This window comes from Leptodactylus fuscus, chromosome 5 (genome assembly GCF_031893055.1).
Source record: "Leptodactylus fuscus isolate aLepFus1 chromosome 5, aLepFus1.hap2, whole genome shotgun sequence".
Classification (NCBI taxonomy): Eukaryota; Metazoa; Chordata; class Amphibia; order Anura; family Leptodactylidae; genus Leptodactylus; species Leptodactylus fuscus.
In genome coordinates, this window is record NC_134269.1 from 102,949,100 (window position 1) to 102,967,103 (window position 18,004).

General features: G+C 39.3%; 1 protein-coding gene across 1 annotated transcript in view; it reads right to left on the minus strand.

Annotated features, from left to right (window-relative positions):
- Window positions 1-18,004, minus strand: part of EXOC4 (exocyst complex component 4) — a 342,142-nt gene that overhangs the window by 253,484 nt on the left and 70,654 nt on the right. The window contains exons 8-9 of the mRNA XM_075273922.1: window positions 5,139-5,284; window positions 3,573-3,661 (exon numbers count right to left, since the gene is read on the minus strand). Coding sequence (XP_075130023.1) covers window positions 3,573-3,661; window positions 5,139-5,284 — 235 coding nt within the window. The remainder of the gene's footprint in view (window positions 1-3,572; window positions 3,662-5,138; window positions 5,285-18,004) is intronic.

Here is an 18,004-nt window from a genome sequence, read left to right on the forward strand (position 1 = left end):
TTCATGCAATAGTAATGCAGCTCAGAGTTAGGAATCAAAAGGTGAAGCTCCACCTCTAAAATCAAATTACGGTACTACTTCATTAGGGAAAATATTGATAGAATAATAATAAGTGGGTCATCTTCAATGATCACTCTTCAGATCTCTGGAGTATTTATTAAATCACAATGAAAGGCATAATAAACCAAATTTCAATGGGATTTTAAAGCAAACTGCCAATATCCGTATGCAGCCTCTCCGCCGTGAAACAGTTTTTTTTTGTTTTTTTTTGCATGGACACAAAGTCCTGCATGTCTGAATTTGTGTCTGTGCAAAAAAAAACAAAAAAAACAAAAACGTTTTACCGCGGAGAGGCTGCATATGGACACTGGCGGTTTGCTTTAAAAACCCACTGAAATTAATGGGTTTTTAAACTGACCACAGGCAAGCCGTCCCCAAGCTGTTTTTCCTGAGATTTAAGCGGAATCACGGCAGACAGGTACAAGGCATAAGTGTGAACTTCCTCCCTTAGCATTCATTGGTACTAAACTGTGAGTAGCCACGTACCACAGTGTTATTTCCGGCAACAACACTGCAGCAAGATAGAGCCGAAGGGTTCCATAATAAGCAAACTGACAAAATAAGTGTGCATTACGGATTTCCATTAAAATGTATAATGCTCCAGTGTGGCCATTATTTGACATTTAATTCAGTGTGGAAATCACACCATAATCCTCATAAAAATAAAAAAAAGACAATGTGAACATATCCTAAAAGAAAAACAGCCCTTGCTGCCCATAGAAGCCAAACATGGCAGAGCTTTTAATCGTCACATGGCTAGTTGTTAGGGGCAACAAATAAACCTTTTCTTTTAAATAGTTTTCATAAATCTGCCCCAATGATTCTTGAATGATGTCTGCATTGTCATGTTATTCATTCTTCATTATTATCAGTTCTCCTTCAGATTATAGTACAGTTTGTATCAAAATCTGCCTAGGAAATTCCTGTCCCCCAGGCTGTGGTCTTAATGAAATCTAACCAACAAAATCAAGAAACAAATTATTTTCTTACACGTTGAAACCCTCCGCTGTCAAGTGCCTGACCCCTGTTTGATAATCTTATTTCCTGAGAATCAAAAAGCTGGAAATATAAGCTTCCCAGAGTGTTAATTGCAGCCCTGCTCTGTTGCTAATCAAAAAATTGGATGTTTTGCATGAAAATACTCTACTAATTAATTCTCAGTCATAAAGCTCCCCGCTTTTAATAACCCCTCCTTGATTGGATGGTCTTTGTAGAGGAACTGCAGCTAATCCAACACAGTGGAAAAAAAATATAGACGGAAAAGAAATAAGTGGCCTTACAAAGCCAGGATAAGGTGACTGCATTAATAGCTAGGCATGGCGCAATCCTCACTGTTATGTGTTCTAGAAAAAGACAGACACTGAAAGAAAAAAAAAAAAACCACAGCGCTCAGAAACTTAAGAAAAAATGAATTACCCAAAATAACCTGGTTCTTGGTGCCGTAAGATGATAAAAGCAGTTATCAAAAAGAACTTAAAAGAAAAATAAAAGATATACAAACATAAAAATGTGGAATAAAAAGATGGCCACAGTGGATCAGATTTATTAAGCACTTCAAACATCAGTCTTAGGGAGCCTTCACGCGGTGTAAACGCGCGTGTATTTTTGCAAAATACACGTGTAAAAATAAGACTCCCATTGACTTCAATGATATTTTTTACACATGTAAAAATACGCCTGTAAAATGTAATTGAAGTCCATGGGAGTCTTATTTTTACACATGTATTTTGCAAAAATACACATGTGTTTACTCCGAGTGAAGGCTCCCTTAACCCCTTCCCGCCGATGGCATTTTTTGATTTTCGTTTTTCGTTTTTGATTCCCCTCCTTTTAAACCCCATAACTTTTTTTATTTCTCCACTCCCAGAGCCATATGAGGTCTTAATTTTTGCGGGACAAATTTTTCTTCATGATGCCACCATTAATTATTCTGTATAATGTACTGGGAAGCAGGAAAAAAATTCAGAATGGGGTGGATTTGAAGAAAAAATGCATTTTTGCGAATGGTTTTATTTCTATGGTTTTATTTACATTTTGACCCCTAAAAAAAATTCCAAAACTGTGTTAAAAAATTTTTTTTCTAAAAGTCGCCATATTCCGACGGCCGTAACTTTTTTATACGTAAGTGTACGGGGATGCATAGGGCGTCTTTTTTTGCGGGGCTGGGTGTACTTTTTAGTTCTACCATTTTCGGGAAATGTTATTGCTTTGATCACTTTTTATTCAAATTTTTATCAGAATCAAAACAGTGAAAAAATGGCAGTTTGGCACTTTCGACTATTTTTCCCGCTACGGCGTTTACCGAACAGGAAAAATATTTTTATAGATTTGTAGAGCGGGCGATTTCGGACGCGGGGATACCTAACATGTATATGTTTCACAGTTTTTAAATACTTTTATATGTGTTCTAGGGAAAGGGGGGTGATTTGAACTTTTAATTCTTTTTATATTTTTTTTATATTTTTTTTTAACTTTTTTTTTTTTTTTTTGCATTTATTAGACCCCCTAGGGGTGTTGAACCCCAGGGGGTCTGATCACTAATGCAATGCATTACAATGCTAATGCATTGCAATGCATTGCAAAAAAGCATCCTTTCTTTTGCAGGCTGCATAGACCAGCCTGCAAAAGAGAGGATTTGCAGACAAGCCTGGGAGCCTGTACAAGTCTCCCGGCTGTCATGGCAACGAGACGTCAGCCCTGGAGCATGCTCCAGGAGCCGGCGATCCCGGCCAAAATGGCGGCGCCCATGCGCCGCTGGGAAAATGGTGCCTCCGGGGACCGATCGGAGGCATTAGAGCCGGTTGTCTACTGCCTAAAGCAGTAGACACCCGGCGGCTATGGCGGCCGCCTGGCTCCTGGGCGGTCGCCATAGTTACAGACCCGACATGCGCCGTACTATTACGGCGCATGTCGAGAAGGGGTTAAACTGGTATGCAGCTTTTAAAATGTGCTGTCAAATTTTTGTGCACATGAAGACATTTAGCATTCTTCAGGCTGTCTTTAAAAATGACCTTTTTCCGGCTCCACCAACCACAGTGCTAAGTAATTGCTCTTGGTGCCACTCTACTGATTCCAGCACAGTTGGAATTGCTCAGAATGATCCCCTTTGCTTGCTCATGCCCACCTGACAGTGCCGATCCTAAATAGCATATCAGGCAGCAAAGCTAGCAGCGCTTATTGCTCAAGAATGGTGGGGACTAGAGAAATAAGTCCATTTGTGCAGGAATCATTGAAGCAGTGCTTATTAAATGATGCCAAGAGTTGTACTAGACAGAGGTAAAGCTCCCATTTAAGCAATTAAAATTTGCACTGCTTTTAGTGAAATTTTCTGGTGTAAAATGTAATAAATTGTAGAACCATGGGAAGCCCTGTTCACCCCAACTAAACACCACTCTCTCAAATTATTGTGCAAGTTTGGAGTACTCCATAATACGCTACTTCTTTATGCAACAAAAGTGTAGCAAAAAGTTTAATAGCTTTACTTAGCAAAATACAATAGATGAAATGCATACCTTGAAGTTCTCCGCTTTTACTATACAATTCTCTCCTTTGTTCTCGAAGATAAGCACTCATACTTATGGCATGTGAGGAGGATTCAAACCTTCAAATAAAAAAAAAAATAAAAAAAAGAGGAAAATATACAGTTACAATTAATGTGTCATACACTTCGCTGTTCGCTCATTTGTGACCACGCTGAAAAGCCTCTGCAAGAGCCTCTGCAATAGTACGGCGCGTGTCGGGTCTGTAACTATGGCGACCGCCCGGGAGCCGGGCGGCCGTCATAGCCGCCGGGTGTCTATTGCTTTAAGCAGTAGACAACCGGCTCTAATGCCTCCGATCGGTCCCCGGACCGATCGGAGGCATTAACCCCTCCGGCGCTGCTGTCAAAGGCGCCGGAGGCGCCATTTTCCCGGCGGCGCATGGCCGACGCCATTTTGGCAGGGATCACCGGCTCCTGGAGCATGCTCCAGGGCCGACCCCCCGTTGCCATGACAGCCGGGAGCCTTGTTAAAGGCTCCCAGCCGGTCTGCAAATTCTCTCTTTTGCAGGCTGGTGTATACAGCCTGCAAAAGAGATGATGATTTTTTGCAATGCATTGCAATGCATTAGCATTGTAATGCATTGCATTAGTGATCAGACCCCCTGGGGTTCAACACCCCTAGGGGGTCTAATAAATGCAAAAAAAAAATTAAAAAAAAAGTAAAAAATAAATATAAAAAAATATAAAAAGTATTAAAAGTTCAAATCACCCCCCTTTCCCTAGAACAAATATAAAAGTAGTTAAAAACTGTGAAACATATACATGTTAGGTATCCCCGCGTCCGAAATCGCCCGCTCTACAAATCTATAAAAATATTTTTCCTGTTCGGTAAACGCCGTAGCAGGAAAAATAGTCAAAAGTGCCAAACCGCCGTTTTTTCACTGTTTTAATTCTGATAAAAATTTGAATAAAAAGTGATCAAAGCAATAACATTTCCCGAAAATGGTAGAACTAAAAAGTACACCCGGCCCCGCAAAAAAAGACGCCCTATGCATCCCCGTACACCTATGTATAAAAAATTTACGGCCGTCGGAATATGGCGACTTTTAGAAAAAAAATTTTTTAACACCGTTCTGGAATTTTTTTTAGGGGTCAAAATGTAAATAAAACCATATAAATTTGGTATCCCTGGAACCGTACCGAAACACAGAATATAGGGGACATGTCATTTTGGCTGCACAGTGAACGCCGTAAAACCAAAGCCCGTAAGAAAGTCGCAGAAATGCATTTTTTCTTCAAATCCACCCCATTCTGAATTTTTTTCCTGCTTCCCAGTACATTATATAGAATAATTAATGGTGGCATCATGAAGAAAAAATTGTCCCGCAAAAATTAAGACCTCATATGACTCTGGGAGCGGAGAAATAAAAAAGTTATGGGGTTTAGAAGGAGGGGAGTCAAAAACGAAAAACAAAAATCAAAAAATGCCATCGGCGGGAAGGGGTTAAGGAATACCAATAATATAATAATAAAAATCTTTCAATTCTCACAAAAAAACCCCAAAAAACCCCAAAACAAACAATACACCATTACATACTTAAAGAGAGAGTTTTTGGGTCTTTGAGGCTTCTTCTTTGCAAAGAAAGCTGCAAATTCTCGTCCAGTGCTAGCATAGCTTAGTTGGGCCGATGTTTCAGAAGACGTCTTGGTATTCTTCATATCCAGATACTCAGTCAGAAGTATCTACAAGAAATGCAATTGTTTACAACATACATAAATATAAAAAAAGTGTCTTCATAGATTTCAGAGGTCATCAATCAGCATTAAACGTAAAAAAATTAGCTTTTACACTTTCAATAGCTGCAGCCATTTCTAATAGACTCCATGGACATGCATGTTTTACTTGAGCATGCATGTGATTTCGAAAGGGAAAGGGGCCTAAGACAGTTACTTAAAGAGGACCTTTCACCATCTGGGGCACATCCGGTTTAAAACACCGCCAGAAAGCCGACAGTGCACTGCATTCAGCACACTATTGGCTTTCACGATCTGTGCCCCCAGTGAAGAGCTATCGGTGCCGGAGGGCGTTTCTGACAGTCAGTCTGGAACGCCCTTCCTCACAGCAGCGTTGATAACGCTGTACTGTGAGAGTGGTCATTGCTTACTGCTAAGCAATGATGAGGACTGCTCTCATAGTACAGCGCTATAGATGCCGCTGTGAGGAAGGGTGTTCCTGACTGACTGTCAGAAACGCCCTTCTGACAGTGAAGAGCTATGGTACCAGCTGGGAAATGGGAATGGGAAAGCTGATAGTGTGCTGAATTCAGCGCACTGTCGGCTTTCTAGCAGTGTATTAAACCGCATGTGCCCCAGATGGTGAAAGGTCCTCTTTAATTTTTACCTAATGTGTGTTATCAATTATCCCAATCTCCATTACAAATATATTGTGATTTGTCGCAAGAAAACACGCCACTACTTTTTAACTTGCACTCATATGGTGCAGAAACCACCCCAGGATTTGAGAATGGCTTTATACTGAACTGTTGCACATCACAAATGGATAAGAAGAAATCTGAGTTTTACTCTGCAGAAAGTAAAGTTCACACTAAAATTACCTACATTAGAGTTAACAACTAAACAAGCTACCTTGATACTGTACAAAAAAAGACAAAACATTACCGCAAAAGCTTTGAGGGTAATTTAGGTAATGAAATAGCTGCCAGCAGAATTAAATCCATTAGCAATGCCAATTGTACAATTAGAAACACCATTAATGTAGATTTGCTAATGTTTCTTAACTCAATGAAAACAAAAATTAAAACCTTTTACTTGATAGAAGCACTTTAGCAAACTCTGGGAGAGGGCATTTAATTGCTTAAGCACCATAAACTCTACTAAAATGCTTCAGGCGAAGACGCTTCAATGTCTTGAATGTTCACTTAATAAAACTATTTCAGACATTAACCCTTAGACTGACACTGGTGGCATTCATGAATTTTACCTTGACAACAGTGAACATGGAGGTTCTCCATTTTCAGGAACTTTTGGCTAAGGCCCTACTCAGTTGACCAATATTCAATCCTTCAGGATGCCTCTGGGGACCATATAGAGAATAAACAAGAAACCCATACATGACAGTGTGTTCTTCAGTATGCAGTACAGTCTCTGACTGCACACTGTAATTTGTTATTCTGATCCAGGAAAATAGATGAGAAAAGGGACTTGCGCCAATTTTTTTTCTGTCTGAACTAGGGTCCATGTTGAAAAGTTGATACGTGCATGACCCTATTGAAACCAATGGATCCATATGGACTTTGAGTCTAATCCTTTAGAAGTGGACCACAGGACAGCCAGCATACCTAATTGTGTGCATAAGGCTTTACCCTAACCCCTGCTGATAAACAAGTGCAATGCTAGAAAGTAACGAGTGGCTGAACACTAGACGTAAGGCACTTCTCAGAAATGATCCTAAACACATACCGTACAGCATAAAAACACCCATATAGAACATATTGCAAACACAATAGTTAGTAATGCCAATATACCAAGTGAAACAGAATCAATTTTGACAGAAAGTATCAGTATCAATTTAAATAGTTTCGAAAAAGTTGTGTTTTATTTAGCACATCACATTGAGATGTTCATCATTTAGAAATTCCTATACTTGGGAGAAACTTAAGAGATATATAAATATATATAAATTAATTTTTAAATCACTTCTTTCCATGTGCTGCTTTTTATGTACTGATGATTTCAGTGACAGCTAACGTTTTCTCATTTCTCGAGAGAAACTATGACAACAAAGTAAAGTCATGAAATAAACATAAGCTGTGTTAAGATTTAAAATGGCTCAGCAATTATTTTTTTGGGGGGGATTTAGTAGAAATTATTTTTCTCCTCATGTAAAGAGAAGTGGACCTACCCCCTTAAAGAGGCAGTGATGGTTTGGGAACCTTGGATCAACAGGACTCTCTACATCTTGCCCGCTTCTCATCCATTGTACTTTAACAACTACATTCTGGCCTCCTCGCCCACCTCTATGGTGGTTATTGGACACGTACACTTTGTTTCTATCAACATAGCAGTTTTCCCAGTTTTTGTTTTTGTTTTTTTTTCCACACAAATTACAATTTTTCTACTACTTTCTGTAATATTTTTCAATGTTGTTGTATTTCAATAAACTAAAGAGGAGGTGATTTGGGGGCATCTGTTTAACCGTATGAAAGTATGTTTTGTGGAAGGGTATGGTGTTCCACCATTTTTTTTTATGTTTTTACATTCACGTGTCATATAAATAACAAGTTGTCTAATATTGCAGGTGACTATATGACATTTTTTATGGCATACAAACTTTTGCACACAAAAAAATACATGAAAAATTGTGGTTGTTTCACGGCATTCAGAGAGCCATAAGATTTTTATAATGCTGACAGCAGATATTCATGAAGGCTTATTTTTGGACAAAAGGCACATCAATTTCACTAGTAATATTTTAAGGTTCTTATGACTTTTTAATTACATTTTATTCCTTTTTTGGAGGCAAGTTGTACCAAACTACTGAGTAGATAAATCGTAGATAAATAATATATCATTTTTATAGTATAGATTGTTATAGTTGTGGTGATGTCAAGTTTGTGCACTTTGTAAACATTCTTATTCTCTTTACATTTGTAACAAGAAAAAGATTTTTTGTAATCTTTCGGTTAGGATATTTCTGAACATTTCACATTAAAGTTGGACAACACAAGAAAATACATTTCATAGTATCTTTTGTACCACAGATATTAGCAAGAACATCTGAGCATACAAGTTCATTAAAAAATTTACAGAAAAAAACTATTTTCCTATAAATGTTTAGATATATATGGATGAAAACAATGAACCATTCATATCAGGGCAGGCGTGGATAAAATGGTGTAGACACCGCTCTGCATAAGCAAATTTGACAGTTTTTTTGCACACCAATAATAACCCAAATAGATATTAACAGAAGAATTCTCCAAGTTAGGAGAAAGTTACAAACTTGCAAGTGACCTGGCTACCTGATTTATGGGATTTGTTTAGTTTTAGGGCTGGGCAAATAATTGCAAAATAACTAAAACAGTCAGCTCAATTGAACAGTGTGAACTTGCTCACTTATTTCAGCTCATTTTTCATCAATATCATCTTGTCTCACACTGCCATTGCCTAAAATAGGGGTGCCCTATACGTCGATCGCGATCTACTGGTCGATCGCGAATGACGTATGGTTCGATCGCAGGATTGGTGTCTGCTTGCTGACAGCGCAGGCTGAGAATCATCTCTGGACACTGGCAGGCCGGGGCCTTGCACTAGTTCGCAGTCAGGGCTGCGGCGGCCCGCTTGCCAGTGTCCGGAGATGATTCTCAGCCTGCTTTGTGAACAAGCAGACACCGGAGAGCTGTCTCCTGCTCTCACGCCCCGCCCACAGGCCCCACCCTGGCCCACCCCCGCCCACAAGAAATGGATAGTAGATCTTATCCATTGGTAAGTTTCTAAAGTAGCTCACATGCTCAAAAAGTGTGACCACCCCTGGCCTAAAAGATACGTCAATAACTTTAAAGTATCCGATCATGATTGCTGAAAGGTCAAGAACCAAAACCAAAGTTCACTGGTATATCAAGGTGATCAAGTAGCAAATATGGCACGTAAAAAGGGAGGGTTTCTAAAATAATCATTTGTTAATCATATCAATGTAAAATAAACTATTAATTGTGATTTTGATTTAGTTTCTAATATTTAATGCTGTATTAAAATGGGTTTTCTAGAGCGTATTATTTACATCTGGCTTCCAACACATTGTTTTCAGATTCCCTGCTGGTGATACAAAAATACCGGAGGAAACTAGGGCAGGGTCCATAGTTTTCTATAGGGTTTGTTCTGAAATTCAATGCACAGAATGTTGAGCCAGACCTATCCAGGAGCCATATCAAAAAAGACTTTACCTGCAGCATTTTTCTAGCCAGCAACCATTCCTCGTTGTAATATATAGACAACTATAAGGATGCCAGGTGCCACTGTTCTAGCATCGGTGATACGCCAGCTTTTCTGTACCATAGCGGAGAGAAACTACAATGGAACATGTGTATATGTGAAAACACCTTTACAAACTTAGCACCTATAACAAAGAGATGCCTCATTGACCCGTAGATGTTCTCAGCGTATAGCAGGTGCTTAAAATTGCAAGATGGTGTATCTAAACTCTAAATGAACACTGCTCTGCTCTTCCATCTGCTTTATACGATACAACACTGCTGACCTTGCCAAGGATGTTGTTATTTATCTTGTGGGAAACAATTTCTTTGCTATATATAGTTTTCCAGGGAGCTACACTAAGGAAGGTGCTCAAGAAATTGCATTTTCTTAGCATATAGTCTAAGAATTTTGGTATGAAACTCATAAATCACCATTTTCAAATCTTAAAGAAAAATTCAGGCAATTTTATACGATACTCTGTAATCTATCCCTGCCATATATAACTGAATAGTGCTGTCTTTTGGCATATTTTACTAAGAATATCCATCTATAAAGACTGAGGTTTGCTGTATGTGACAAAATGACCACAATCTTTAGGCTTACAGTACAATGTGTCTATTACCTTGCTGAAGCGATTACATCATACTGCAAATACACAAGTCTATAGTGTTCATAAGAACATTAATGTGGATCCATCTAATTATCCCAAGACAAAGGCGAATTGCCAAATCAATGAAGTGACAGAAAAGGCTTCAACAAATATCTCCATAAATGAACATAGCAGGTGAAATGGAAGAGCCTCAAAAGAATTTCTGTATTTGAGATGGCTCATCATCATAACACACGAAATTGCGTGGCATATCCAAGAAGATTAGCGTACCTCTACATGAATCTTTTCGGGCCGAATCCAAGTGGAGACCACATGGGCCCCATTATAGTCTATGGGGTCCACGGGTAACCGCTTTTTTAAGCAGATTAGGTTTCCATTCGGGTGAGTCCCCAAGCGGTCCTCCCAACGGAATGCCAAATGCAGATGTGAACCTAGCTTTACTATGCCTTTTTAAGTGTGATAAGATTTGGCTTAAATAAATGTATACGTATATACTCAATGTGCAGTCCAGAAGTGGTTAAAATGCAAATAAACCTTCAAAACAACTTTAATTTTCGGGCAGTATTTGTGTCATTAATAAATTCTGTAATATACTTTATTTATAATCAGATTTTATTAAGGTTTTTCAAATAGAACAAAAGATAAAATAAAAAAGGGAGGGAGAACAAGAACAAATACATATTTGTCAAGAACTTTATATTGGGAAATAATGGACAGTGTTGTGCAGTCGTAAGTGGAGTCAGAGTCCAGATTAATTTTGGGTGGAGTTGGAAAAAAAAATTATACAATTATTAATATTGTACAATTAAAGGAGTTGGCCACACTCAGACCAATACTCAGAGAAAAATCATTTGAATAATAAAGGGTCATACAATTTTCCAATATACTTTCATTATCAATTCCTCACAGGTTTTCTAGATCTTTCCTTGCCGCCCTTCATTCTGTTACTTCTAGTAAATAAAATTTTGACCATGGTCATGTGATATACGGTCCATGGTCATGTGATGAGTACACAGGTGCGCACCTAGTTACTAGACAGATGTTTGATTACTGTGGTGTGACTAAACGCGCCCACCCTGCATTCAGCTCAGCGCGAGTTGATCCTCACACTTGGCCGGGGAACACACTGAATGCAGGATTCGTGTATTTAGTGATGATACAGCAGTGCTCAGTAATAGAAGTGAAATCCCACAGTGCTCCAAGATCCTCATTTGAATAAAGAATAAAGAATAAAAGTGTTTTTCTCCGCATCCCTGGGGCTCTCAAACATAATAAAGGTATCATTGTTTTTCTGCTACCAGCATCTACAGCACTATGAAAGCGGTTCAAAGTAGCTGGGGGCAGTTAAAAACTTCCTTTAGGCTAAGGCCCCATGGGCCGTAATCACAGCGCTTTTCAACAGAAAATTCGCAGAGTTTTCCTCTGCGGACTTTCTGTTACAATTATATTTATGGCAAAGCCGCCGGTGTTTCCGTAGATATAATTGACATGCTGCGATTTGCAAAGCCGCGATTTCTTCCGTAAAGTGGGCATGGGACTCGCATGAATCCCATCCCCTTTGCTTGCACTGTAAAACTCGGCGATTTTTCCAGCAGCTTGAAAATCGCGGTGTTTACGTCCCGTGGGGCCTTAAAGGGATAGTGTAGTATTTGACTATTGCCTAACATGTAGATAATAATTGTGCAATAACTTTACTGATTAGTTAGTAGCACTATAAAGAATAAAATCCTACAGTACCTATTGCTGCCTGCAATTATTTAGAAGGAATGATTCATTTTTCTATTATTTTCTTGTGTTTCTGTACTGCAACTTATGTCTTATTAGAACGTACATGAGTGTACTATTTGTATGGGATAGTTCCTGTCACAAGCATTGCTGACAAAATGCTTCTAATAAAGCATCTTTATGTTGTGTAATGGCCATTATTCTGCTGCATTAACTTCAGAAGAAGAGAGGCAAATAAATAAAAAAAAATAGTCTGAGTGTTTACCACTTTACTTACTTGAGGGGAGCTTGTTAAATTGACTTATTTTGGCACCTGATCTCATTAGCTTCATAAGGCTCCCCTAGAAAGAAAATACTCTGACTTTTGCCTTGGGGTTTTGCTAACTGAAACGCAGCTGATATGACAAAACACAGACAAATAGATCTTTGATTTCAGGTACATTAAGCATCATACAGTACCCTAAAAATATATAAAGCTTTACAGAAATATAAAAATAAATAAATAAAGCCTGCTGATATAAAGCAAACTAAGTATGTAAAAGTTATTATCACTTCTATGATACTTTAACGGGAAAAAAGCCATTTAACATCATTCTCACCTTTAGAGACCAATTTCTCAATAAGAGGCGTATACTGGGAAACTACTATTTAGGCCACGGGCCCAGGTACTGTAAATTACATAATTTGGCTGTAGAGGACATGTTGCAACAAACACTGATGTCGTTTTACACTACTTGTAAAGTGGATGGGATCTTGGCTAATCCCATTCACACACTGAAGAAAAATATCCGCAACCGACATGCTACGTCAATCCTACCTATGCAATGCATTCCTGCATTTTCGCTGCGGTTCATAATGCGGGGCCGTAGCCTTAAGCGATTTCTACATGAACAGTAACATACTGATGTTTTACATTACTTAATTTTTTCTTAACATATTTGGTGGCTGTTAAGCTACATTCACATGACCGTGATTAATGACTAATGGTGCATTCACACTGAGTAAACGCTAGCTTATTCTGAACGTAAAACACGTTCAGAATAAGCGGCGTCTAAAGCAGCTCCATTCATTTCTATGGGAGCGGGGATACGAGCGCTCCCCATAGAAATGAATGGGCTGCTTCTTTCACTCCGTGCAGTCCCATTGAAGTGAATGGGGAGTGCCGGCGTATACGGCAAGCTCTGCTCATGCCGGAGCGTACACGCCGGCACTCCCCATTCACTTCAATGGGACTGCACGGAGTGAAAGAAGCAGCCCATTCATTTCTATGGGGAGCGCTCGTATCCCCGCTCCCATAGAAATGAATGGAGCTGCTTTAGACGCCGCTTATTCTGAACGTGTTTTACGTTCAGAATAAGCTAGCGTTTACTCAGTGTGAATGCACCCTAAGTGATATCAGTTTATTTTAACCCCTTCCCGCCGATGGTACCTTTTGACTTCCTGACCAAGCTCGATTTTTCAAAACTGACATGTGTCACTAAGGGCTCGTTTACATCTGCGTTGTGCTCTCCGTACTGCAGGTTTCCGTTTCCTGCATAAAACAGAGCAGGATACGGAAACCTGCAGGAGGCTTTCTCACCCATTCATTTGAATGGGTGAGAAAGCTGTCCAGCCGTGAGCGGCGGTGAGCGTTTTGCGCTCTCCGCCGCGAAACCGGGTTTTTTAATCCGGACACAGAGTCGGACATGCAGTACTCTGTGTCCGGATTAAAAAATCCGGTTTCGCGGCAGAGAGCGCAAAACGCTCACCGCCGCACCCGGTCTGTGCTTTGCGTCTTCTGGCATGCAGAAGATGGAAAGCACAGAACGGAAGGCTGAACGCAGGTGTGAACCTAGCGTAACTTTGGAATGCTTTAACTTACCAAAGTGATTTTGAGATTGTTTTTTCGTAACACATTGTACTTCATGTTACTAGTAAATTTTGGTTGATATGTTTTGTGTTTAATTATGAAAAAATAGGAAACTTGGTGGAAATTTAGAAAAATAAGCAATTTTATAAAGTTTGAAATGATGTGCATTGCATACAGATAGTCAGACCGCCAAAATTATATCATAAATCTCATGTCCCAGATTTCTGCTTTATGTCGGCATCAAACGTTAGTCAATCTTTTATTTTTTACGGACATTATAAGATTTACAAGTGAAACAACAATATTCAAAATTTTCAAGAGATTTCAAAAACCCATGTTTTAAAGGGACTAATCCAGTTATGAAGGGGTTTTGAAAGACCCTTGTATTGAAAACCCCCATAAATCACCCCATTTTCAAAACGGCACCCCTTAAATGAGCCAAAACAACATTTACCGTATTTTCTGGACTATAAGGCGCACATAAAATCCTACGATTTCCTCAGAAATCGAAAGTGCGCCTTACAGTCCGGTGCGCCTTATATATGCGAGAGCCTGTTAGAGCCGACTGCACATGCGTCATCCATGAGGCCCAAAGAAGACAACACAGAAGGGGAGGACGCAGCTGAGGAAGAAGGCGGCGCTGGCTATGGCAAAAGGTAGGAGACGAACAGCCTTTTTTAAGGCTATTCTGACGTGGTCAAGAGGAAAGAACTTCTTTTAACCCCTTCCCGCCGATGGCATTTTTTGATTTTCGTTTTTCGTTTTTGACTCCCCTCCTTCTAAACCCCATAATTTTTTTATTTCTCCTCTCCCAGAGCCATATGAGGTGTTAATTTTTGCGGGACAAATTTTTCTTCATGATGCTACCATTAATTATTGTATATAATGTACTGGGAAGCAGGGAAAATATTCAGAATGGGGTAGATTTGAAGAAAAAATGCATTTCTGCGAATTTCTTACGGGCTTTGCTTTTACGGCGTTCACTGTGCAGCCAAAATGACATGTCCCCTATATTCTGTGTTTCGGTACAGTTCCAGGGATACCAAATTTATATGGTTTTATTTACATTTTGACCCCTAAAAAAAATTCCAAAACTGTGTTAAAAAATTTTTTTTCTAAAAGTCGCCATATTCCGACGGCCATAACTTTTTTATACGTAAGTGTACGGGGATGCATAGGGCGTCTTTTTTTGCGGGGCCGGGTGTACTTTTTAGTTCTACCATTTTCGGGAAATGTTATTACTTTGATCACTTTTTATTCAAATTTTTATCAGAATGGGGTGGATTGTGAAGAAAAAATGCATTTCTGCGACTTTCTTACGGGCTTTGGTTTTACGGCGTTCACTGTGCAGCCAAAATGACATGTCCCCTATATTCTGTGTTTCGGTACGGTTCCAGGGATACCAAATTTATATGGTTTTATTTACATTTTGACCCCTAAAAAAAATTCTAAAACTGTGTTAAAAAATTTTTTTTCTAAAAGTCGCCATATTCAGACGGCCATAACTTTTTTTTATACGTAAGTGTACGGGGATGCATAGGGCGTCTTTTTTTGCGGGGCCGGGTGTACTTTTTAGTTCTACCATTTTCGGGAAATGTTATTACTTTGATCACTTTTTATTCAAATTTTTATCAGAATGGGGTGGATTTGAAGAAAAAATGCATTTCTGCGACTTTCTTACGGGCTTTGGTTTTACGGCGTTCACTGTGCAGCCAAAATGACATGTCCCCTATATTCTGTGTTTCGGTACGGTTCCAGGGATACCAAATTTATATGGTTTTATTTACATTTTGACCCCTAAAAAAAATTCCAAAACTGTGTTAAAAATTTTTTTTTCTAAAAGTCGCCATATTCCGACGGCCGTAACTTTTTTATACGTAAGTGTACGGGGATGCATAGGGCGTCTTTTTTTGCGGGGCCGGGTGTACTTTTTAGTTCTACCATTTTCGGGAAATGTTATTGCTTTGATCACTTTTTATTAAAATTTTTATCAGAATCAAAACAGTGAAAAAACGGCAGTTTGGCACTTTCGACTATTTTTCCCGCTACGGCGTTTACCGAACAGGAAAAATATTTTTATAGATTTGTAGAGCGGGCGATTTCGGACGCGGGGAAACTAACATGTATATGTTTCACAGTTTTTAAATACTTTTATATGTGTTCTAGGGAAAGGGGGGTGATTTGAACTTTTAATTCTTTTTATATTTTTTTTAACTTTTTTTTTTTTTTTTTTTTTTTTGCATTTATTAGACCCCCTAGGGGTGTTGAACCCCAGGGGGTCTGATCACTAATGCAATGCATTACAATGCTAATGCATTGCAATGCATTGCAAAAAAGCATCCTTTCTTTTGCAGGCTGCATAGACCATAGGCCTTTGACCGCGGCGCCGGAAGGGGTTAATGCCCGGACCGATCGGAGGCATTAGAGCCGGTTGTCTACTGCTTAAAGCAGTAGACACCCGGCGGCTATGGCGGCCGCCCGGCTCCCGGGCGGTCGCCATAGTTACAGACCCGACATGCGCCGTACTATTACGGCGCATGTCGGGAAGGGGTTAATGGTACAATCCCTTTAACTCCTCGCGTGCCAAGTGCTTCCATTCATTTCAATGGAAGCGTGCCATTGAAATGAATAGAAGCGGCTGGCACGCGGGAGGTTAAGCGGCCGCCGGCAAAGTCCGCGTGCCGCCGCTTTCAATCACATATAAGGCGCACCAGACAGCGCTGCGCCTTATAGTTCGGTGCGCCTTACAGTCCGCAAAATACGATACCTAGTATTTCAACCCTATAAGTGCTTAAAGAGGACCTTTCACCACTTTTGGGCACATGCAGTGTTATATACTGCCAGAAAGCCGACAGTGCGCTGATTTCATATCACAGTCATAGTTTCTGGCAGTATATAACACTGCATGTGCCCAAAAGTGGTGAAAGGTCCTCAGAAATTAATACAAAATGGAGGTGAAATTTTCAAATTTGATTTTATTTTACTAATATTTTCGTTTAGCCCTAGAATTTGCACATTCACAAGGGGTTAAAGGAGAAAACACATCCCACAATTTGTTAGGCAAGTTCTCCCGACTACCATAGTACCCCACGTGGGTGTAATCTAATATATGGACACACAGCGAGACGCAGAAGGGAAGGCGCGCCAAAGAGCTTTTAGAGGGCAGATCTGGCTGTGATCTGTTTCAGGCACCATGTCGCATTTACAAAGCCCTTGAGGTGTCAAAACAGTGGAAACCTCTAGAAAGTGACCCCATTTTGAAAACCGCACCCCTCAAATAATTTATCAAGTGATGTAGTGAGTATTAGTAACCCCGAAGTGAATATGTAAGCTGTGCGGATTAAATTGGGTACACCAAATCCCATTCTATTTTCCCAGTAGCTCCTATGACACAGATGGGGAAGAGGGGCATTCTGGGGGTCAGCGCTGGTGTATTATCTCTCATAAGCTCTAAATATGGGGTGTCCTCTGAAAACGCTCACACAGCTTATACATTTCCTTCTAGTCACAGCCACTTATGTCCTAATGATTTGGCGACTTTTGGGGTTTTTGTCTTCACATTGTACAAGCTAGATTTTTATTTTTATTTTCTGGCAACTTTTCAATGCCACCATTTTGGGGTGCCTGTAACTTATTGACTACATTTTATTAACTCTTTCTGGGTGGGATGTAAAAGGAAACATCAATTCTGGCATTGCATTTTAGCATTTTTTTTTCCCGTGCAGCGTACAGCATAAGTAACATGTTACCTTTATTCTGCGGGTCGGTAAGGTTTAGATTTATTTTTTAAGATTTATAGTATCAATTATTTTTGCATCGCCATCTTCTGAAAGGCATAACATATATTTTTCGGTAGACAGAGCTGGTTGAGGGCTTATTTTTTGCGGGATGACCTCTGCTTTTTATTGGTACCATTTTGGTTTTCATCTGACCATTACTTTTTATTGAACATTTTGTAAAGCAAAGGTGGTGAATAATCATTATTTTGTGCGGTTTTCTAGGTTTTTTTTTTAATGATGTTCACCGTTCAGGTTAAATAATGTTTTATTTTTATTGTTCAGATTATTACGGACGCGGTGATACCAGATATGTAATGTTTTTTCTATTTTTCTTTATTTTACATACAACATTTTATATGGGAAAATTTAATTTTTGGGGATTTATTTTTAATTTATTTTAAACTTATTTTAACTTTTTTTCTGTCCCCATGGGGGATTGAAGCAGTGATCTTCTGATCTCTGCTTAACTAGATGTACACTGGAATAAATGTGTATTGCATTGTACA